At 34.1% G+C, this 24,625-nt stretch overlaps 2 protein-coding genes across 4 annotated transcripts; one reads left to right on the top strand and one right to left on the bottom strand.

The window, feature by feature from the left end:
- Positions 1-662: 662 nt before the first annotated feature.
- On the bottom strand, positions 663-7,839 carry LOC128680547 (cecropin-like). Its single transcript, XM_053763769.2, has 3 exons — positions 7,101-7,839; positions 1,561-1,588; positions 663-828 (listed from the first exon to the last, which is right to left on the bottom strand). Exons 1-3 carry the CDS (start codon positions 7,166-7,168, stop codon positions 739-741), a joined length of 186 nt encoding a protein of 61 aa, XP_053619744.1. The 5' UTR covers positions 7,169-7,839; the 3' UTR covers positions 663-738.
- Positions 4,810-17,171, top strand: LOC128680548 (cecropin-like). 3 transcript variants are annotated; one of them, XR_010370234.1, is made up of 2 exons: positions 4,810-5,148; positions 5,678-5,890. XR_010370234.1 is itself a non-coding variant. In XM_053763770.2 (2 exons), the coding sequence occupies exons 1-2, from the start codon at positions 5,047-5,049 to the stop codon at positions 15,520-15,522; spliced, it is 204 nt and encodes a 67-aa protein (XP_053619745.1). In that variant the 5' UTR covers positions 4,961-5,046; the 3' UTR covers positions 15,523-16,701. The 3 variants fall into 3 exon arrangements, 1 of the variants encoding a protein (XP_053619745.1); XM_053763770.2 differs by lacking the exon at positions 5,678-5,890 and adding an exon at positions 15,421-16,701 and having other exon boundaries at positions 4,961-5,148; XR_008405873.1 differs by lacking the exons at positions 4,810-5,148; positions 5,678-5,890 and adding exons at positions 14,245-14,741; positions 15,421-17,171.
- The last annotated feature ends 7,454 nt before the right edge of the window (positions 17,172-24,625 follow it).

The raw sequence follows: 24,625 nt of genomic DNA, 5'->3' as shown, positions 1-24,625 counted from the left end.
TTTGAGTGACACATTATTATTGTAAATTGCTGTCTGGTTAGACAGCTCACCTATCTCAATTTGTATTAACTAGATATATATGAAATTGTGGAAAGAAAACATTGATTATGCCAGCTGCTTTTTCAGCAGACTGTAAAATTCAATGAAGGGAAAGTGATTTAAATTGGAAGTAGCCGCCTATCATTGTTGATTCTTGGCTTCAAAGTTTCGTAAGTCCTGCCTCTGTCCACCCCGTAAGAAAGGACGTGATAATGTATTTCGAATCTTCTACATCGATAGAGATCAAAATAAAAATTTGGTGATCAATCAACTTTGTCATGAAAGTCGACACATTCACGTTATTTCATGAGAAGAGCATGGCTCTAATTATAAAATAAAAAGAAAATACCTATTTATAATATTTTTAACACAATTGTTTGAAATGTTACGGCATTTGTCTCCTTGTCAGCGTTTTACATCACAGTTGTCGACTTTATGCGTTTAATACGTCGTATCACACATAAATGGATTGATTACATTATACTCGACCTAATTATCGCACTCTGCTTCACATCGTGGTGCAAATTACCTACGGCTAATAAACAATATTAGCACGCTGGTACCATAATGTACTAATATCATCCACTTAATCATACTGGCAGTTACAAAAATAAAATGAAGAGTTCTTTAAAAAAGTACTTATATTAAAAAAAAAACAAAACTATAATACTGGCAGTTCCTTTCATCATCTGTGGCCCACTAGCCCGTGATGGCGGACGCGGCTCCCACTACGCCCACAGCAGGACCAGCCTTGATTATTCCGTCTCTAACATGTTGGCCGATTCTCTCCTGAAAAATAATGTAGTTTTAAATTTAGAACAGAATTAGAGTTTTCTTTTCTATATAAGAATTAGGTAAGTTCCCATATTAAAAAAAAATTCTGGATGTAAGTATGTAGATATAATTTGATTTTAAAACTCCTGTCAATAATTTACTATTAGATGTAGATTTGTAATTTTAGTAGGTACCTACTATATTTATAAATTATATATTATTTAGTTGGTTGGTTTACATTTCTTAAAAGAAATCATAAAATAAAATAAATAAATAAAATATATTTATTAGGACAAATTACACAAATTGAGCTAGCCCTAAAGTAAGTTCGAGACTTGTGTTATGGGATACTAACTCAACGATACTATATTTTATAACAAATACGTATATGGATAAACATCCAAAACCCGGGCCAATCAGAAAAATATCATTTTCCATCGTGACCCGACCGGGGATCTCGGTTCAGTAGCAAGAACTTTACCACTGCGCCACCGAGGTCGTCATAAAAGTATCTTACGACTAAGACAAAGACTAAAAAAACAATTTCTGGTGTCAATTATTAAAACCGTGAAACTCTATCTTCATCTGAGCGATTTCCCGGATACTTACCTACTCAGTCGTAGAGCGTGGAAGCCCAGAGTTCCCTACGTTTTCTTTTCCCCTTTACACGGTCATCGGCATCCCTAGTTGATCTGGCAACGGGACGTTTAACATACACTAGAACAGTATAAAAACCTGACAACTTACAATTTTCTTAAATCCCTTCCATCTTGGACTGGGTGCTCCTGTCACTGTCGATAGAGCAATCACACATGCCAGCAAAATGAAGAAGAATTTTCCGAAATCCATTTTTTTATGAAATTGTATTATCTTTTTAAATACTGCTATTTCTTCCAACTGATACAACCGAACCTGTCGCGTTGTTTTTTATACTGTGGCAAAACAACTCTTGAGATTATCTTAACTGTTTGATTTTGTGCCTAATTGGAAAGCCTGTAACGTTTAATTTTGATCGACTGCTTTGTGGGTTAAATAACTATTAGTATTGGATCTAAACAATCTAGGTTCTTCCCTGAACATTTCTCTTAATCTTAATTGTTTTTAGTTTGATAAGAGAGTAAATTATGATAAATATATTATCTCTTGCACTCAAATGTTGCTTGTTGAGATTAAGCCGAGTCCACAGAGCTTGTTTTGCCCTATATAATCAACAAAAACATGTCAACATTCAATAAAATCTCCTACACAAAAATGTTGTCTAAACAAATCAAATATAATTTCTTGTAAATATTTTGACGATTTTTTTTTCAGTAATGATATTTTTTATTATATGCTAAATTTACACCGCGGCTTCGCCTGCGTAAATTTTCCATGATAAAAGATATTTTATATCCTTCTCCAAAAACTTCAAACTACATGTATGCACAATTTCAAGAAGATTAGTTGAGTAGATAGAGCGTGAAGAGGTAATAAACATACTTACTTTGGCATTTATAATATTAGTTAGAATATAGGATTGACGAAGAATGTGGCGGATATATTTCTGACAGAGATGGGACTAGACAAACACTGGGTGTAAGCCCAGTGTTTGTCTAGTTTCTTCTCAAACAGACCGGCGCATACATCTAAGAGTTTACTTGAAATCGATTAAGAAGGAAAACATTGAGATTAAAGACATTTCTGTCAGAAGTAGATCCCACTTCTGACATGAAAAGTGCATCGAAAATATGCTTTTGTGAAATTGTACAGTACAGAAATGTATTCGTCTTAATGTTCATCCTAACTATGCTTCTGTAATTATTTTATTTAGAGCGTAAATAATTTTTTAAGATTTTTTAATGTTTTCTTAAAAGTGAATTTGAATTAATTTATCGACACTAGTGATGCAAGATGACATCATATTCCTGATAACGGCTTTAATACGAGTGACTGATTTTAATACTACATAGTGACAATTTATGACTAACGTTTCCTGATACATAAAGTACCTTTTTCAAGGGGACATTTTATATATTAATAATATTACGTAATAATAACAGAATTTCGAAAATTTGAATGCTTACCAATTCTTCAAAAATTCTAAAGGAATTACTTCAAAAAGAAAACTTTTATTTCTTTTCCTATATTTGTTTTTTTTTTCTTCTATGCATTGAAAGGATGTTCATGGATATTAAAAAAAAAACCAGGAATACTTTTTTGTGTACCTAGGACACAAAATACAACTTTAATTAAGTGGTAGGTATATTACTTGACGAGGTTATCACGTACGTAACATGCAATTAACATTGTATGGTGGAGGTGGGGATTAATGTATTCAAGTTCACATTTGGTGAATAAAATCTAACTACCTACCTACCAGAATTGGCTACTTACTTATTTATTTGGTATACAATGAAATACATATACCACATACAATGATTTTATTCAAATCCAAATTCAAAATTCTTTATTCAATTTAGGATGATATACATCATTTATTGACGTCAAAAATTACTTAAATTAAGTCTACTGCCGGCTTCCAAAGCGCAGGTGAAGAAGAAGCGGCGCAACAAACTTCACCGCAGCCTTTTCTCCAAGGACGTCAATTAACAAATATAGGTCTTATACATATATTAAAAATTAGAAGGATCTCAATAAGTTTGGTAATAAACGATAAAATTATATTTTGATTACTCACAAGTATTAATAGGGTCTTTAATATTAAGCCTTTAATTTTTTTGGCATAATTAAAAATTTACGGTATACAGTATAGCTACATAGAGTACAGTCAACAGCACATCAACCTACCCAAATTGGAACCTGTAACTATATTATAACTTTTACCACCAATTCGAATGTAGGTATGCCTTACAAGCGGCCCGACCCGACTTCGCAAATTCAAATTCAAATAATTTATTCAGAAATTAGACCTTCACAGGCACTTTTTCTCGTCAATCCTTATATTTATAGTTATTTCTCGCTCGGGTAAAAACATTATAAATTATACCCCTAAACCTTTCTCAGGAATTAACTATCTATCGGTGAAAACTGCATGAAAATCCGTGCTGTAGTTTTTGAGTTTATCGCGAACAGACAGACAGACAAACACGGTAGAGGGCTTTGTTGAATGAGGAAAACTGAGGCAGGAGACGGGAAACCCTTTATTCTTTGATAAAATATGAAAGAGACACTGTATATCTATTTTAGACAGTTCTTTTTCATTATGTCCACATTCAAACTCGACCAATCTGAAGCATGATATAACGGATAGTGAGGCAATGAACTTGGAGTAGGTAATAACAGCAGGAATCTACCTCTAAGGAGGGCTTTACTCCTGATAGGGCTCCTCAGGGAGCACCTGGATGGAAATCAGAGACAACGGTCTATTTACAACACGAAGGTATTAAAACTATTTCGGTCTGGTTGGAGATGAAAACACATCGTGTCCAGAGGATGAAAATAGCTTTTATGGGGTTCCATTTGTCTTCTAAAGGTTGAAACGAAGGTTCAATCAGAACAAAGGTTGAATCGAATTAAAAACCCTATAGCGATAAATTTTAATTTCTGTGGGTGAATTAGAAAATATTTATTTTGGCGTGTGCCCGCCCTAGAATAGGACCACTCCAAATCCTCCCACGGATGATATAAGGGCAACTCAAGTGCTGCTTATAGCTGCTTATAGGCTTTGTGCTGTAGTCGCCTCGTACGACATCCATGGGAGATCATTGAGAAGTATTTTTTTAAAATAATATTTAACGCTATCTGCTCGACAAAATGTTAATTAAATAATATATACAAATCACATACTTTATCAGCACACAATCTTATTAGAATAAGGTCAATAGTCAAAATCGCAAAAATGTCGGCCTAATCTAAACAAGGAAAACTGTTTTCATTAAAACTATGACTCAGAGCAATTGATTGCATTAAATCGTTTATTAAACAATAAGTAATAATTGCAAGTCTGAGAAATATAAACAAAAGTGTATCTTATAGTTGCGCGGGTCTCCGGGGAATAACTACGAACAATCCGCTAGGTACTTCCCAGAGATCTGGTCAAGCTAAACGAATAGCGACCTTATCACAAACGAATACAGTTGAAACAGCCAAAAAGGTTGTAGTATTAAAATTGTTGTGGTTGTAAATCGAGTAAGTATTTAAAATACGAAAAATATCCAGCCAGCATCATTCCATTTGAGTGCGTCGAACGGAATTGAGTTGAAGGACCGTAATTTAGAATTTTGAATTTAAAAAATGAATTTCGTCAAGATTCTGTTCTTTGTGTTCGCTTGTGTTTTGGCTCTGACCGCCGTGTCAGGCGCGCCCAGTCCCAAATGGAAGGTGTTCAAGAAAATTGTAAGTATTAAAAATAAGTTTTATTTTTTAGTGCAAGTGCAATTTTTTTAAATAAATTAATTTAAGCAATAGCTTCCAAAAAAATTAAGTTCTAATTTTTAATAATTTTGGTACACTCATAAAAAAGTTTAGCTAAAAATACCTATAGTCTCGTGTTGTTAATGTCAAATAGGTATTGTAACTTGCGATATATATCTACCTAAGTCATATTTTGTAATTTTTTTTTAATATCATTTAACTTTTTTATGAGTAGCTAGTGGGTTAGTATTTTGCAATAGGTAATCTAAAATTATAATTTTGGTTTTTAAAAATTAGAATTTGTTCTCAGTAAGAACATTGCATCTGCCTAGATACCATTTTTCGATTCACAGTCCCTACAGTAAATTGAAAAATAATGAGCTACCTACCTAGGCACTACTAGCACATTAACTGATAAGCAGTGCTTAAGAGTCTTTCCATAAAGTAACTATTTCTTTCAGTACAAGAATTTGATGTTGCATTCAAACTTATTTAATTTGTCTTTTTTTAGGAAAAAGTGGGCCGAAATGTCCGCGACGGCATCATTAAGGCTGGCCCAGCTGTCTCCGTGGTGGGCCAAGCGGCGGCCATAGGGAAATGAGGAGGGGTCATGAATATTCTGAAGATATACCGCCTAGTACACTATTAATTTTAATAAAAATACCTCATTGTAAATAATTGACTAGAATCTCTTAATAAATTATTTTTTAATTTTTTATACATATATATTTTGTTTAATTTATACAAAAAAATCTAACACAGTTTAAGGCTGAGGGTCGTGGTCTTGGCCCTTAGACACTTATTGATGTGGAATGAAACACACACGACGAGTTTTAATGCAACATTAATTGAGTAATTTGCCATTGCCTTCTTCATTTCACTCACATCAAATATAGTGTAAGTTTCTTCAAGGTTTTAAATACAGTCAAAATTCGTTGTATATAAAACAACTGCTGTTCACAAACATAATTTTATTCGACAAATATAAGAGAAAATGTATCAAGTTTACAATAAATAGGAATAAAATTGTACAAAACGGGGACTAGACTATTCGACACCCGAATATGCTGTATATTTTCACAAACGAATGCTTACATATTGAAAGGATTAATAAAGTACTCTAAAAAAACGTTTTAATCGATTTGACAAAAGGCGGCAAAGCTTTTGTGTACCTAACATACAGTGCTGTACTCTGGCGGGATAAATATGCAGTAATACTCCCTATTGAAATAAAAGATGTTACAAAGTTCAGATGTGCATGACCTCTTCATTTGCCTAGGACTGCCGCTTTGCCCACCGCAGCCACTGCTGGACCGGCTTTGATGATGCCGTCACGGATATTTCGGACCATTTTTTCCTGAAAATAAAACGATCGTGAACATTTTAGTTTAACCGAGTTTAAATTATATTGGTTTTAAAAGTAATCTAATTCGGAAGATTAAAATACATTCTGGTAAGTATCCTTGAAATCTCCCCTGTCGCATCGTTAAATAATTCGTCACAATCGTAATTAAATTTGTCGTTAATTAGTTATATCTACTTATATTAGACTAGTAGACAGACCTGGCTTCGCTCGAGTAAAACCATAATAAATACACCTAAACCTTCCACAGGACTCACGCGATCTCTTGGTGAAAACTATACAAAATTCCATATAGTCGTTTTTGAGTTTATCGCGTTCATACAGACAGATGCGGTCTCTTATGAAAATTTTTGATAGAGCAACAGACGACTCGGGTTTATTTTTTGATTTAGAATCTGTTTTTGTTAACATAAAATGTGTTTGTTGTAGATAAGATGTAATTTAAAATGTAACTATTACAAAAACTATCGCTTGCACAAAAAAAATTAGTAATATCAAAAAAAATATGAATATTTATTCATTACTTACAATTTTCTTGAACACCTTCTCCTTCCATTTTTTACTGGGGGGCGCGCCTGACACGGCCGTCAGAGCTAAAACACAAGCGAACACAAAGAACAGAATCTTGGCAAAATTCATTTTTTAAATTAAGAAATCTTAATTCTCAACTCAAACTGTTCGACGCATTCAAATCGAATGATCGATGAATGCTGGCTGGTTATTTTTCGAGAGATTATATAATCGATCCATAACCAAAACATATTGCATGACTTCTCAAAACTTGAGTTCGCCGGTATTCGTTTGTGATAAGGTCGATATTGGTTAAGCAATAGCTTAGGTCCTATTTAACTGGACCACAGGAAGTCCCTAACGTAGTTATTCCCGGACACCCATTAAACAAAAGATACTCGTACATAGATTTATCATTTACCAGCTGCGCCCCGGGGCTTCGTGTGGATAAAAAGTACCCTATGTGTTATTCCAGGTTATATTCTACTCGTGTACCAAATTTCATAACAATCGGTCCAGTAGATTTTATGAGAAAGGGAGTAAAAAGCATACATACATATATACACACATACACACACTTTCGCATTTATAATATTTAATAGGATAAATAAGAGTGATTAACAGGTACAATACTAGGTACTTATGTTATTTTTCTGAATGTAGATAAGCATGTTACATAGGTAAGGAAGCATAGTTGAGTATTGGTTGCATACGTATTCCGATTAATGACTAAATAGTGATAACATAAATTTATATAACAATGGTTATACACAAGTGCATTTTCCTGCTCACGCTTGAGAATAAAAAAAAAAACTAAACCTCGATTCAATAACTGACGTAAAAATCTGAGCTAAATAATAAGAAACCCGTCTGGCTATTCGGGTCCCCAGAGACTAACTAACTACTACCATACTTTAGGGTCTTCCCATACAGACGTCTAGTTTAGTTACATACCAGCTGAACCAAATACAACCTTATCTCAATGATATAAGGAGCAAAATAAAATATCATTGAAAATATTGAATTTAGCTGTTATAAATCCAGAGAAACAAATAGGAATAGTGCAGCGTAATATCAGTCGTTTTCAGCCAGTACTGAATTTCGAATTCAATATTAAAATTATGAAATGATTTTTCGTAACACAAAATGGAAGGTAGGAATTTAAAAAAAATTGTAAGTTGTTTTTTAATTATTACTTCATGATGAATAATTGTTGGTTGACTGCAAATATTTATAATTTCCTGTTCCTTTTTGTAACTCAATTAGTTGGAATTAAAAAGCTAATACCTATATTTAACATCCTTTTCTTGTTTTAGTACGTGATAAGGACCACTAAATTACTAAAATTCTGACGGTACGGCGCGGCGGCGCGGCGGCGTGGCGCGATTGTTTATTAAAAAAATTAAGCAAGGGACGTTATATTTTTTATTATTTCAAGAGAAAATGCGCAGAAATACAAGAGACGGCATCATTAAGGTGGGTCATGCAGTATCCGCGTGGTTGGACAAGCTGCCAACATTTACCAAGGATGAAAACAGAAGATAACCCTTAAAAAGGACTTACACACATGAATTTTGTTCATATCTTTGCACAAGTGGCATTTCAATACCTCTCTCTTTCTCAGCATGTTCTCATTTATGGCTGTGATGCCGCAAAGCCGCGAAAAGAGTAAAAACTTAAACATTTGAAGAATATTTGTTTGTTTGTAATATCTTTATTGTATATAGAACATACTGCCCTGGTATAACTAAAACGCCGTTATTTGCCAAAGGCTTGTTTCGAGTAAAACGTCGAAAAGCGCGGTAAAAATTTAAATCGATGTCATTCATAAATGACAACACTTATTTAAAACTTGAAGGTACCAAAACATAGATCAAGTAAAATACTATCTAATGACTAACCTATTATTTTAGAAACACATTTTTTTAATAATAATAAAACGTTTTTTGCGTTTTAGTATATTATCTATGATACCAAAATCTTATGAGTCATCGACTAAAATGCCGCTTCGTAAAGAGTAACGGCTTTTTAGCGTTACTATTTCATTTAAAAAATATATTTATTAAAATGCTAAAAAAATCATGACTTCATGGTAACTTAAATGTCGTTATATCCCATAACGTTGTTTTAGTTACATAAAACTATACTTATGATACTAATTCATGTTAGGCTTTTGTGTGATTAACGGCATTTAACTGCTTTCAAGTCTGCTAAACTATGAATATATTTTAATTTGAAGATTAAATTCGGTTCATTGTTACGCTTAAACGCAGTTAAACTAATTACCTTCTAAATTAACGGCATTTAAGTGCAACAGTATAAAAATATTGGAAGATAGTATTGATCAAATTGAATTTAAAGTTATCAAAATACAGGTTTGAAAATTGTTTTATCAATTCAAATTCCGCTGTTGTAAAGGGGTATCTAATATTCTAATATTTAATTCGTTTGGGGGTGGTTCGCAGAGCGTTTCGACCGCTGCGGCTGTGCGGTCATTACAATCCGTATTTTTTTTTTGAGGAAGGAATCATTTTCAAAATCAATCATTCATCAGTGCTGGTAGATTTCCCAGACATCATGCGCTTAATGATATAATTCGTTATGGTAAGTGCAAATATTCCTTGTGTTCTGGAACCACCTGGACTAAGTCGCACGGATGGCAAGCGTCCCAATGGCTTGATTTTGGTTCTCTGGCAAAAGGGACGATGTTTGCTTTGGGACGCAACGTGTGTAAGTACGTTTGCTGCTTCTCATATCAGAGATTTCGTTCGTGAGGCGGGGTCAGCAGCGGACAATGCGGCTAAACAGAAACATGCTAAGTACCAATTACTAAAACCATACAACAACCATATTTTTTATTATATTTTTCCTGTTAGATTAATAAAATATTTGACGAAGCATGTGGCGGATATTTTAAATTGTATTTTGCAAAATAAATCATTATTATTAATTAATGAAATCAATCATTCATAACTACAGTACAGAGTAAATAATGTAAAGTCATATAGTAAAACTCATTCTTGTCTTTGTTAAAATTTGACAGTGCGACCGTAGCGGTCGAAACGCTCTGCGAATCACACTTGGGTGTAGCTGGGAAATCTCAGGTAGGTACTTCGGAACAATAATTGGCATCAACAGTATTTTTACGCTTGCGGAGGCCTTGTAGCTCGGGTGTAGTCTTTTTACAGCTGCAGGTATCGGTGAGACTCTATGTTGTTGGTTAATATTAAAGTTCTTCGTAAGATCATTTGATAATTTGGCTTACTAATTCTTACTCGACTTGAATTTGACATAACCTCACTCATTGGGCGGGTCTAAAGCGTTGATTGGTCGGACTAATGCGTTGTTCGGACACGCTCGACGCGCCGCGCAACGTCCCGTGAATCTTCCTCATAGTCCGGCCCTTGATCGAACATCACTCTGGACTGACGAAAGCTAACTTTACTTTTTTATTTTAAAAAAATATTAATTATAACGGATGGCCATATTGAAACTTAAGAAGAATATTACATATTGACATCAAAATATGCGTTTGATTGTCAAAAGTACCATTTGACCGCCATCAGTCCCAAAATGTTGACAGTCTATATTATGCGATGTAGTGTACATAAGTTCCTCAAGATCAACATGCCAAACATTATGCGATGCTAAAATATACTTATATACTACACCCTTTTTTAGCGTCATCAGTCACATCTTCTATTAACAAGTTTACGTCAAAAAGATATTCCGCGGTGACTATCGATCGAACATCTATCAAGAATACAATATTTTAATCGTGTTTGACTACAAGGGAAACGCTTTACGGCAGTCGCTAACACTAATCACACAAGGTCACAAGCTCCCAGAGTATTATAGCAAACTAATGTTATTGTCATTAGACAGGATAAGTTTATTGTGCAATCTTCAAAACTGCTTAATTCCAGAAACCGAATAGCTACAAATGCCATTTTTAATTTTCTATATAATTTTAAGATTCCATGTGAACTGAAGGAAGCAAACTTATCCAGCCCGAGAGGGCGTCGCTGCTGTTGAATAAATTTGAAATCTTCAAAATAACTTCAGAAAGTTTCTATTTCTGGTCGTCAGATCAAATATCTTTGTCTCTATCTTATTCCTCGAGCTGACAGTTCGTTATTGTACCTTAAATGGGCGTGGTTAGCAAATTTAATGGCGATTTGATTGGATGTTAGTTTGAGGTATGTTATTGCAAAATGGAGTGGAGGAATGAGTTAAGGACTGAGAATACGGGGTAAATTTTGAAGTGATAAAAGCTCATTACAAGATATCAATTTTTTTCTTTGCCATCTCTAAAATACATTTACTTCTCATGGAAACAGCCGAAATTCTGTAACAATAAAATAAATACTGTGTATATATGTAAATAAATATGTGTATATATGTATGTGTATTATTAAACACAAAAATAATATTTATTACTAGTTGTCCTATGTCACATATAGACCTCGAGAGTATTTTTTAGTCTTTTCCATCATAGCCTCTCCGTAACATCATAATAGAACGATATGAATATACCTATTTGAATACATATTACATGCATGGCAGGTATTTTATGAATATATAATATTATTAAACACCTAGCTAAAAAACTACTCACCTAAAGCGTCATCGTTGCGAAATTGGCGGGAGCAGACCCGAAGCAAGCGCTTGCGACTCACTAATTCGACCTCCGACCTCTCCGATGGTACCGCGCGCGAGATACGTTAACGACATTTTAGTGTATCACTGTGAGATAACGACACTGCAGTCTAACAGTGGCGGACAACACATTGTTTGAATATTTTCGAAAAGCCGCTATTGGCTTGTAACATACGAAAAGTCAAAACATTAGTAGTAAGCTATAAAGCCGTTATACGACGTTAATCACATTTAAGTCTAGCTTTTTCAATTAACGACGTTTTAACTTAACAATATAATACTGCTCTATTAGAAATAAAATAACAATAACACAGTTAAAGTATTTTTACCCCTTTATAGTGCAAAAAATGCAGTTAACGGCAATATTGACAAGCAACCTTATGATATTTTTTTTAACAAAGGTATGAGTTATCCAACCTTAGCGGCTGTATAGACTCGCAAAGTTACTTAAAGGCATTTTAGCCTATTTGACAAGCAAAATATGTGTACATAACGGCAATTTTACAATTGTTATTTCCAAAACTAATCAAGCTATCGAAAAATCGCAAATACAGATCGAAAGAGCTTTTTTTTCTCATTTTCTTGCAAACCAAAATTAAAAATCGCCCTGATGTCAGATAACGGCATTTTAGTTATACCACGGCAGCATATTTTACATAATACACTTTATATATATTCATATACTTATATATAACATTGCTTTAGTGTGATCATGGTTATGATTTTATAAAATCACTCTTTTATGTGCATTAATTTACAAACTTAAATTAAAGTCCATAAAACTAGTCGCTTGTTATTTGAATCTTTACCTCATTGTAATAAAGTTATGTTTGGTTTAACTGTGAAATTGTAAGTGCATGCTGATTTGTAAGTGATACAATGCAATCAGGACCGGTACGCGTACTATCTTTGGACCTTAAGCAAAGTGTTTGTGACTATAGTTATAGAGGAGAATTTGCATTGCATTTTACTGTGGATTTCGTTAATTTATGGGTAGTTTTGACCCAATTTAATATCGCAATTGGAAAAATGATTACCAAAGGTAATGTTTTGAAGACTGCACATCTTTTTTACACTATATTCAATATCGTCTTATGACATCAAGCTACTCAGAGTAAATTAGTCACTGGTACTGTCGCATAGAAATCTATGCATGGTAACTTTACGTGCGGTCGACTGTACATGGAACAAATGAAAGTCGAAAAAAAATCTACAGAGAAATACAAACATAGCCTATTCAGATTTCTATTAAAAAAAAAACTGGTTGCACTCCGGGAGTGCTGGCAGAAATGAAAACTTTGAATATTAACATTGTGCATTTGTGACGTCTTATGAATTTTCGATCATTCAAAAAATGTTAAACTCACGTGTCCTGACGCAAGTTTATTCAAATTCAAATTCAAAATTCTTTATTCAATTTAGGATGATATACATCACTTATTGACGTCAAAAATTACTTAAACTAAGTTTACTGCCGGCTTAAAAAGCGCAGGTGAAGAAGAAGCGGCGCAACAAACTTCACCGCAGCCTTTTCTCCAAGGACGTACAATTTAACATTTTTTACCCATCACAAAAAGTGCACAACGCCGCTAAAGAAGTTTTCACTTCAAAAAAAAAAAAAAAAGACTTAGAATGAGACCTGGATAATGTTAATTTGAGAGAGAGACAGAGTGTAAAATTTTGTATGATCCAGTTTATATAAAAAAAACATAAACACAAAATTGTTATGAATAAATGAATTTTAAATTAAAAAAGTTCTAAATCCAAAATTTGATATAGGTCAAACAGGCAGCTGTTGGAAGTTAATTAACTAAAAGTAAAAGGTTAAAATTGACCGTTGTTAAAAAATATGTTTTAACGAGCTTTACGGCGTAGTGGTTAATGCCGAGTGCCGTAACCATGCCGTAAAGCTGCTAACTGGAGGTCTTGGGTTCAATCCCTAACTACCAAGGACAAAATGTATAACAAGGGTATAAGTTTCCACAATTATGTCCGCGGATCTCAATGTGTTGTTACACTGAAAATGTTACACTGAAAATGTTACATTTGATACGACACGATGCCTGATCATTATAGAATATATACAATCAGATAATTATTATCCTCAGATATATTACAGGTGGCGCAGTTGTAGAGTGCTTGCCTCTGAACCGAGAGGTCCCGGGTTCGATCCCCGGTCGGGTCATGAAGGAAAATGATCTTTTTCTGATTGGCTCGGGTCTTGGATGTTTATCTATGTGATATGTCCTAATATATTTGTATATTTGACCAAAATATTGAATTTATATTGTCCCATAATGCTTTCCTTTTTCTATTCCTGCTCGAGTCCAGAATGTTCAACTAGAACTATACTATAGACTTCAAATATAAATAAAAAAGCTTTTAAAAATAAATTATCTCTCACAAAAGATTCGAATCATCGAGATATAATATACTAGTAATATAGTTTAATAATATATAAATCCCAAAGACTTAGATCAATCTCAAAAAGTTAATTTACCGTTATGACCTGACCGGAGATTGACCTGAGACTTCCAAAGATGCATGCCAATCGGGTTTTCCAATTCCCAATGGGAAAAAAATACCAAATGTTTTAATTTTTAAACTATCAATAACTTAAAGGCACATGACCTTAGGCAATAAGTCAGTAAGTCCCAATAGGACCTGGAAAGCGGGAATTACCTACCATTCCAGTTATCAAATTGTCCAGTTAACAAACTTATACATACACTCGGTCCGTCACTATTAAATCAAATTGAACTTTAAAGCTGTACATACAAGATTCTACTTACAATGCTATGTGTTATCTCGACAGTGTATTAAATTTGTTGGTAAATAAATATAAAACGTATCTCTTCTCTGTTCGAAGTTAGTCAAAGTCTCACGTTCAAGAGCATTTTTCGGCATTTTGAAGTAAAAAAAAAGTGTTTTTATCAAAAACATGAAATTCTTGAAAGTTCTGTTTCTCGTCGCTGTAATTGCGATGGTTTTCTCACCGACATCGGCCAGACCGGACTTTTGGAAGAAGCTCGGGAAGTCCATTGTAAGTACTTACAATGTTCTCTTTCACTCACTCTCACCTGTTCTCGTTTTAGTAAAGGTCTATTTTTAACCCCCGACGGAAAAAGAGGGGTGTTCTAAGTTTGACATGTCTATCGTGTATCTGTCTGTGATATCGTAGCTCCCGAACGGATGAACCGATTTTCGTTTAGTTTTTTTTGTGTCATAGATAATCTTATTCCGAGGGTTCTTAGCCATGTTTCATGATCATCGGGTCGGCCGTTCAAAAGTTGTAGCGAAATGAATATTGAAAGTCGGGGTTTTTTTATTTTATTTGTCTAACAAATAATCATAATACCACATAACTGCTAAAGTTTGTCGAATTGAGTCGCATAATGCGTAGTTGGCACTAGACTAAACATAGAAGAGGCCCTTACCTTTTTTGTGATGATATAACCAACTGAATTTGTGTTTCACCAATCAAAATTGAAGATTCAGAGTTGACATTTTCCTAATGGCTTCTGTTTTCATGCAAATGTATTAATATGCTAAGCGTGACCTGAAGGTGGACCCAGAATCGGGTTTCCTCCCAACGAGGGAACTCCTCAACGGTTTATCGAAACGATTTTATTATTAGGCGTTGATTGCAAAAATATTTCTGGGGACAATGAAAACTTGTGTCAAAAATGGCATTTTTGTAAAAAATCTTGTTTTAATTATAGGAAGGTGTTGGCCAGAGGGTTCGAGACTCCATTATCAGTGCTGGGCCTGCTGTGGCGACCATTGCGCAGGCGCAGAGTGTATTGAATGGCGGACAAGGATGAATTAAATAATTTTATTTTCAATTGCTGTTAGTTTTTATGCTACATTAAAGAGTCAACATTTGTACCTCTAACAGTTAAGATCCTGTCTCTTTCTCTCATGCTTGTTTCATTCTCGGCTATGATGTCCGAAGCCCGGGGATGGATATGGATAGAATATTAAGATCTGTATTATTTATGTAATATTATTTGTATGAATAAAACTCACACTAAGCAAGTATACATAGAAATATTTTTGATTTTCATCTTATGCTATAGTATTCCCGAATTGCGGTTACACCTAATGTAGCTGGCCTCAGTTGGCTAGGTGGCTAGGTCTAGCTGAACTTATGTTCAGCTAGACCTTTTTTTTTTCGTGTGGAAAGACGCTCGTCCCGTCCATCCGGCCACGGGAAGCCGGACAGGTGTGTGGGACTTTAACCCACTAAAACCACACGGTGTCAACGCCTACCGCATTTGTGCCGGGACCATGTGCTAATCTCACTCCACAGCACCGGCGCACCTAGGGTAAGCCTTTATCATTCCGGCCAGACATAGGCGCAGCCGGTCTTCGTTGGTTAAATCACACAGTCAACAACAATCACAGATCATTTAGGTTTAGATCATATACTGTAAATCCATTAGACCTGACATGCACGCGAAAAAAAAAACTAAATTTGAGTTCATGCGATTTGGGGATTATTTTCATTATCTATTTAAATATTATATAATATAAATATATTAGGACAAATCCACACAGATTGAGCTAGCCCCAAAGTAAGTTCTAGACTTGTGTTATGGGATACTAACTCAACGATACTAAGTATATTTTATAACATATATATTATTATATAGATAAACATCCAAGACACGGGCCAATCAGAAAAATATCATTTTCCATCATGGCCCGACCGGGGATCGAACCCGGGCCTCTCGGTTCAGAGACAAGCAAGAGACTTTACCACTGCGCCACCGAGGTCGTCGTCACCGACCTATTTGAATACTTTTATAATTTGTAAGGATGTTTTCACAACTTAAATCCATACTAATGTTATAAATTTGAAAGTCTATCTGTTCGCTATCAAGGCTCAGCCGCTGGACCAATTATGATTAATCGAATTTAGTATGCATGTAGTTAAAGGCCCCCAATAAAACCGCTTTTTTTTCAAAAATTAATCCACATTTCCAATCGTAGGGGATGTTTGTATGAATATGTCTGTATATGTCACTTCCGCTTAAGCAGAAAAATTCACGCGGGCGAAGTCGCGGGCAAAAAGTTGTGTGTATTAAATTTTACACACAGACACAGATACAAGGGTATCCCTGTGTCCAACAAGAGTGATTGAACTATAATTTGACCTCAAGACCTTAAAATGTATAACATGATTACTTCAACAAATTTATCTTTTCGAGGGTATAATAAACTAGCTTTACTACTAATATAATATTATAAATGCGAAAAATTGTGAGGATGTATGTCTGTATGTTTGTTACTTTTTATGCAAAATTATTATTATAAGTAGGTACATACATTTTCATATAGATGCACCCGCCTTATACTTCTGCCATGCCGCATTTGTCGCTCAACTAGGACATCAGGTGAGATTCGAACGTTTTAAACACTAGACTATCATCTAGGTTGGGTGACTATGCTAAATAAATCAGTTTTTCCTCTGGCCTCCATTTGAACAACGCAAAAAAAGATTTATGAATAAATTCTGATTTTATTACTGGTTTACTAATTTTTACTAATTAAATATTATCACCATGATCATCATTTCTTATTGCATTAGGAAATACAATTATTTATTACACATTTTTCAAATTTAATATTACCAACGGCTTTTTAAATATTTGTGTGTAATGAACGTGGAATTTTTTTCAAATCAGAAATCTTTTGTGATTTTAATTAATACTAGCGGCCCATACCGGCTTCGTTCGGGTAAAAACATAGTAAATTATACACCTAAACCTTCCTCAGGAATCATACTATCTATTGGTGAAAACCGCATGAAAATCCGTTCAGTAGTTTTTGAGTTTATCGGGAACAGACAGATAGACGCGGTAGAGGAATTTGTTTTATAATATGTAAGAAGAAGGATTGGTGGAAGATAAACATACCTATATGGTATTACGTCATTATAATTTACGGAGTAGACGGAGCCTAGCGAAATTCAAAAGCCACGTTTTAGCCTCATACCGGCTTATTTGTAGAAATTAAATGGTTTTCTAGTTTATCACAGTCCTATGTATATCCAACTTTTAACTCTATCCTTTTATTAACTTTTACGATCTGCGCTATATAGCACCTAAGTGAACATTCTATTATTTGTCTTTTTTATTAAGTACCTAGTAAAAAAATATTGTAGAAAAATAAAATAAATACCACCATAACTTTTTTTTTACGAAATGTTTTGTAAGAAACTCGGCATTTCAGTATGATGCGATGCGTTATATGAAAACACACTTTTAATTTTAATATATTTTAAATCGAGATTTTTGTGTACATCCGTAGACGTAACGAGTGATGAATTAAATCTAAATTAACCTCATGGCCACATTAACAAGATTTATTTTACTTTAATATAATTCAAAATACATTTAAATATCTCCATAAAGAAATGTATAAAAGCTGAAGGGTTCTTTCAAAGATGTCATTTGAAGTAAGTCTTTGACGTATAAGTATGTGTATAATAATAATAATAATAAGCCCGCAGGGCAGCTTGTGGCGAGCTGTTGGGGAGTAGCGACCCCACGGACCTGAGTGCTCCCAGGGGAGGCCCCTGTTCCTCACCTCCGCCTTCCTTCCCCAAGGTCGGAGTGGAAACCGAGAGGTAACAGGACCCCTACCTCTGGCTTGCCTTCACCGGCCGGCCAGAGTGGAGTCGCGAGAGCTATATGCTCGAAGGGTGGAAGTGTAAAATGTCATAACGCCGGGGGCGTCTGACTGGATCACCATGATTTCGCGCCCCGCAGACTCACCTCTCTACACCCTTAGCCGCCCACGCCAATGTTGCCCCTTTGTCGCCAATCGCGGCGACTGATTTGAGGGGCCCATCCAGTGAGCGGCGAGTCACCACCTGCCACTGAATAGTCAGTTATCATGATTATGGCAGGTGACCGAACTCTTTGCAATAGCCCATTCTTAGTTCATCCAAATTTCATTCTATAGACCAGTACTTCTATCCATTATTCTGCAATAGTTCACACTCCCGCCGAGACCTGCTCATGGGCATATCATTTTATTGATATATCCGCGAGCGGGTTTTGGCGGGAGACCTACACAACATCAAAACTCTCCAAAGGGCCTCTACGTGTTGGATCCATATCCCCACTAGAGATGGGCATCTACCCGGTAAAAACCTGAGACTTGGTTAAATTCCCATTTATTACTATATTTACCCACCCGTTTTGAATTTATACCGGGTATAAATTAAAATCAGTTTATAAAACGGGTTTCAACAGATAATTTGATATTTATGTTAAATAGAATTTGGTTTCCCAACTAAATAACCGAAATTGATAAATATATATATACTTCCAAAATACAGTATTTAAAAGAGTATTTATTGTAAACATGTTGATGGAAAATTTCTTTTGACCTGCTTTTTCGAAACAATTTTGTATTTGTTTCCATGGAAAGTGAACAGAACCGTAATATAAAATGTCTATGAATAAAATTCCGGGGTAAAAATTTAAATCTATATATATGTAATTTAAAATATTGTATTTTGACAGATATATAGTTCTTATTAAATAAAGAAACCAAACGTTATACTGGTTTTTTGAGTAAAACCGTCATCGTTTAACATATCCAGACATTTCGTTATCAGTAGAACAAAAGAACATTAACAATAGTGCTGTCTCTGTCTCATCTCTTTGTCGGGTAAGTTGGAAAGTGGTGGGGATAGTTGAGTTGATGTTGTTAAGAGGTTACAGGTTCGCCATTTTGTTTTGCATGCACCACGCATCGGTTGTGTTATTATGTACCAGGTACCTAATTTTTAAACTAGAATGAAACCAATGTAATATACACAATGTCTTTCCTATATTTAAAGACATGAAGTCAAAATTAGAGTTCATTTTACCGAAAGTTACAATAATTAGCAACGCAGACAAGAAAAAAAATTTTAATGCAGTCGATAAAAGAACGAAAGACTGTATAAAACCTATACATTTAGCGGCTTATCTTTTGGACCCCAAAACTCAAGGGTTAATCTTGAATGACGACGAAGACCTGCAAGCAATGGAATTTATAGAAACAATGGCCCAAACCCAGAATATAAATGTTATGACAGATTTTCGCCAATTACAAGGCCAGAGATGGATTTTGGAGAAAGCGATTTCTTTGGGAAAAAGTCGAAAATATAACTCCTATTACATGGTGGAAGGGACTTTGTTCATCTAAAAACTTAAGTAAAATAGCAGTACGTATTTTAACTGCACCATGTACATCTGCGGCCACAGAGCGATCCTTTAGCAAGCATGGTCATATTAATTCTAAAAAAAGAAATCGCTTAACTACCGAAAGAGCAGCTAAACTTACTTTCGCTTCTTATAACTGGGATCTGCTTCACAAATACAATGAAACCGTGCGATCTGAAGCCAGTGACTCTCCTGGTCCATGGACTCCAGATTATGATCAAAACACTGAACAAACAGGTAGTGAAGACGAAAGCTTGGACGAAAGTCACTATAACTCCACTAGAGTAGATAATGCCTTAATAATAAGATCACCAGAATATAATATAGAATTTTTTGACTGTGGTAGTAGTAATAGTAGCAGTAATGAAGACTGACATAGATATAATGGGTATTTTAAATTTGATTCAGATTTTATTTTATATGTCTAAAACAGTGCCATATCAACCTACTAAATTAGTTCTATTAGAGGAGATATATGTTAGTATTGTTGATATGTTGTTAATATTATTGATTATATTTTAAATGTCAAAAAGAAGACTGTGATTTGATTTTGATGTGTGTGATATTACAAGATTTATAGTAATTATGTGTATGTTTATGCGGTAAATGGATATTTGTGATTATTTGTTTTTATTATTACTATGCATATTGCATTTTTACTTTAAAACTAAAATCGAAATATTTTTTATAGTAAACATTTACTTGCTTTAGATTGTTGGTATTGTGTTACATATCTATATCCTATAAAAATCTAAGTGAACACATAGATCGTGCATCCCAAAAATTAAAAAAGTGTGACATAATATTTGTTGATAAATACAAATTTTATTGAAATATATATTTTATAGAAATATTTATGATGATTAAAGAGTATATAATATATATATTTGTTCGTTTCATTCTAAATATAAATCTTATATTGAATGGCAAAAGGTTAAGTCAATAAAGTAATATCTTACTAATTTTTAAAGGCAATATTCAATTCTTACCCGGTATTTTTAATGAAAACCTGGTATAAATGGGTATTTTTTAATTTTTACCCTTTCTACTGGTATTTATCACTTTTTACCTACCCAATATTTACCCACCTGCCCATCTCTAATCCCCACGCAAGCCTCTCAAAGGACCGGACTTAGTGCCGTGAATTCCAAAAGAGGAGAAACATAATAATAATAATAAATAGGTAAATAAATAAATAATGAAATTTCTTAATGTTGCTTTTCTTTTCGCTTTGGTAGCGATGGCCGTCGCGCCAGCTGCTTCGATAGACCTTTTGAAGGGCCTCGGGGAGAAATTAATATCGTGAGTATTTTAAATTAACTACTTTCTCGTTGCATAATTATATATTGAACGACAGGTATTAAACGCGCACATATTTTATTTCCGAGACGTTTCCCAGATTTTAAATTCTTTTGGTATTCTTTGACATTGGCAGTTGATAGTTTTAATTAAAAAATAATAGATGAATTGCCAGTATTCATATGGGCATTGGAGAAAATTTTAATATATCGTGAGCGTGATTATTTTTTTTGCATCAGAAAAAATAAAGTTTTACTTTTTTTAAAGAATAGGGCATATTACTCAAAGCTTAGCGCTGATGGCGCTGCTGGTATAACTAAGGTACACAAACATTGCCAATGGAGCCAAAAAGCGCCAATTTTTAATATTGTTGCAGATTGACGACCAAAAATACCTTCTAGGCAATCGTGGTGCGAGTTTAAAGGAAAAAGGAAGGATTTAGTGGATTATCCTGAAAATAATAACACTATTTTTGGTTATGTTCTGCATTATTTGGTCAACCGTGGTCTGATATAAACTTGATTTGGACTGAACATCGTACCTGTATCAAGTCCATATTTTAATAAGTCTTTACGTGTGAAGTGTTCCGAGCTTTTTTTCGACCGTTTACTGGCTCGAAAAATTTTACAGCATGAGGCGTATCCCATAGTTTTTGAAGTTTTTTATCTTGTGGAAAACGATTTTTCCCAATATTTCGGCCCGAATATGTTGTACTTATATTTTCACAAACCAATGCTTACATAATGAAAGAATTATTAAGTACTCTAAAATAAACGTTTTTAATCGACATAACAAAAGGCGGCAAAGCTTTTGTGTACCTAACATACAGTGCTGTACTCTGGCGGGATAAATGTGCTAAAGTAATCGCTATTGAAATAAAAAATACTTTTTTAAATTATGTACAATAAACGACTTGTTTTGCTTGCTTCGGAAATTGAAATGAAACATTCTTTCATGAAGACGAGAGAAAAAGTTTTGTCTAATACTAATTTTTAGAATTAATTCTTTAGACATTTTCTCATAGCCGCTTCAAACCAATTTTCTTCAAGGATCATAGACACACACATAATATATATATATATATGTATGTATGTATATATATATATATATATATATATATATACATACATACATATATATTTTAAGCTTTATACTCTTGAAATTGAGTATTGTACCTACTCAACAGCATATGAAGCTACCCAAATTCATTGCAAACTCACCCCTATTACCATGGCATAAAGATCAGTGCAGGGTAATTTAACTTGCGGTCGATTGTACAAACTGATTTTATATTTTTTTTTTCAGGGAGCATCGGTCGGTGAAAATATCCGCGAAACCATTGCTGGCGCAAAACCAATCATAGCGCAAGCTCAGAAAATAATCTCCCAAGCCGGAGAACTGCCCGATAATGATTCTGAATCACTAATTTAAATTATTCCAACACACATATCCCTTACTACTCAGTTCCGATGCGGTCGGATCGGACTGCGATCCAATCGAATTATGTAGAATCGACTTCTGTTGAAAAAAAAAAATATTATATTCAAAAACTAACTGCTCATTTATTTTCTTCTGTTCTTTTTTCACAAAAAATATCGCTGCGTGTTAGTTCCCTACATGGGATATGTCCGCCAAAGTAGGTACATTGTATCTTTATCTTAAAATGAAATAATAATTTCAGTTTCTATAGTACGATTTCCAAACATAAATTCTATCGAATATTTTGTTTTTATTGACATAATTTTTGTAAACAGAGCTGTTAATAGCCCGCTACACTTCGTTATAGCTGATTAGCAGCATCGTGATTCGTTAATAAAGTTTACTTACTTATTAGTTAGTACACTATTAAATTACTTGAACTTGAAGGTTTAATAATAGTGTGATTTAAACGACCTCCGTGGCCTACTGGTTAACACTTTCTGTCTTTTACTTCTGAGGATATAGATTATATTTTATACAACTACAATTACATATGGAGGCGTGTGGTTCCCGCACTAGAATATGACCACTCCGCGTCTTCCAGTGGAAGTATGAGGCGATTGAGGGATAAAAATCTTTGACAGCTGATAGGCAACGACAAGAGAGAACGAGAGAACTCAAAGAGAGTTGAGATCAGGCTGAACTGAAAAATATACCTATGGAATTAAAAATATATGATTAATTACCTAAATTTTTAATTTTCTAAGCAAATCGCGTTTCATTGCCGTAAAAGCAACTGGGAATACGCTAAAATGTAAAAAAATGTACAATAAAGAATATATTACACAGCATAGAATACATTCGTGACGAATCAATGAGTGAACATTCCGAACAAATTCCTAACTTTCTAATTACAAAAAGCATGGGTCCTATCGGGAGTTCCCTGAATGGTTAATATTAAACCAATTTACGTTTGCATCTTTATTGAAACATGCAATTACCGTGAACTTTATAATTAGGACGTTAAGGTTCGACATTATAGCCATAAATTTCTGACTGAATTATTTGTTGGTAAAATGTACTTGTATAAAACGATGCTCTTCTTGAACGTAGCATTAGTTTTGTATCGATATCATAACAGCCAATTTGAAATTCGAAGTTTGAAATTAATATTCGCTATTTCGAAAATAGAACAAAAATGAATTTCTTCAAGATTTTCATAATCGTGTTCGCTTGTGTTTTGGCTCTGAGCAGTGTGTCAGGCGCGCCAAGTCCGAAATGGAAGGTTTTCAAAAAAATTGTAAGTGTTTATTTATTTTCAAATCTTAAAATAATATTCAATTTTGTAAGTATGTGGTATGCCTCAACTGAATTATATGTCTGTACTACGTCTGGTTAAATCATAATATTTGTCAATTTAATTTTAATTACTTAGGTACCTACTTAGTTAGTTCGAATATTTAGGTATATATATGGTCAAATATTAAATTATACACTCTCAGTAAACACACAGTTATAAAACTGATAAAAATATATATTTATCATCTTATGTTAGGTATGATAAAAATGTAAGAAGTTTTGAAGCTGTGTTTTGAAGTCACAAGTAGGTACGTGCCCCGCGCGGAACACAAAATTTTGAAGTTAAAAATCGGGACGTCCCGCCAGACTCGAGACGTCTGGTGACGCTGTACTAAACAATTATTGTTGTACCTGACTCGTGGAGTGAAAGAAACCTTTTTGTATTTTGTATAATAATTTGCAAAGGGTTTTTTTCTGAAGTATCGAATATTTTAATTAAAAAAAAAAATATGGGTATTATATTTTGGTTTTAGGGGCTTAGAACCCTTATACACACAACAATATACCTTACATCGCATATTGGTTGTCATAGCAACGCAATGTTAAGCCAAGCTCGTCAGTCAGTGTGCGTGAGAGTTGATTAATTTGTAGGTTCGAATTTGAATCATCTAAGAGAAATCGACTT

The sequence above is a fragment of the Plodia interpunctella genome, chromosome 24 (assembly GCF_027563975.2).
Source record: "Plodia interpunctella isolate USDA-ARS_2022_Savannah chromosome 24, ilPloInte3.2, whole genome shotgun sequence".
NCBI classification, from domain to species: domain Eukaryota; kingdom Metazoa; phylum Arthropoda; class Insecta; order Lepidoptera; family Pyralidae; genus Plodia; species Plodia interpunctella.
This window is presented reverse-complemented; position numbering and strand designations above follow the sequence as displayed.

What these genes read in the sequence shown, in the direction of transcription:
- LOC128680548 (XM_053763770.2), top strand. Translation starts at nt 5,047, where the DNA reads ATGAATTTCGTCAAGATTCTGTTCTTTGTGTTCGCTTGTGTTTTGGCT. An exon ending in GGAAGGTGTTCAAGAAAATT is followed by an intron (nt 5,149 to 15,420) that starts GTAAGTATTAAA and finishes TTTTAATTATAG; the next exon opens with GAAGGTGTTGGCCAGAGGGT.
- LOC128680547 (XM_053763769.2), bottom strand. Translation starts at nt 7,168, where the DNA reads ATGAATTTTGCCAAGATTCTGTTCTTTGTGTTCGCTTGTGTTTTAGCT. An exon ending in CTGACGGCCGTGTCAGGCGC is followed by an intron (nt 1,589 to 7,100) that starts GCCCCCCAGTAA and finishes AGGAGCACCCAG; the next exon opens with TCCAAGATGGAAGGGATTTA. An exon ending in GGAAGGGATTTAAGAAAATT is followed by an intron (nt 829 to 1,560) that starts GTAAGTTGTCAG and finishes ATTATTTTTCAG; the next exon opens with GAGAGAATCGGCCAACATGT.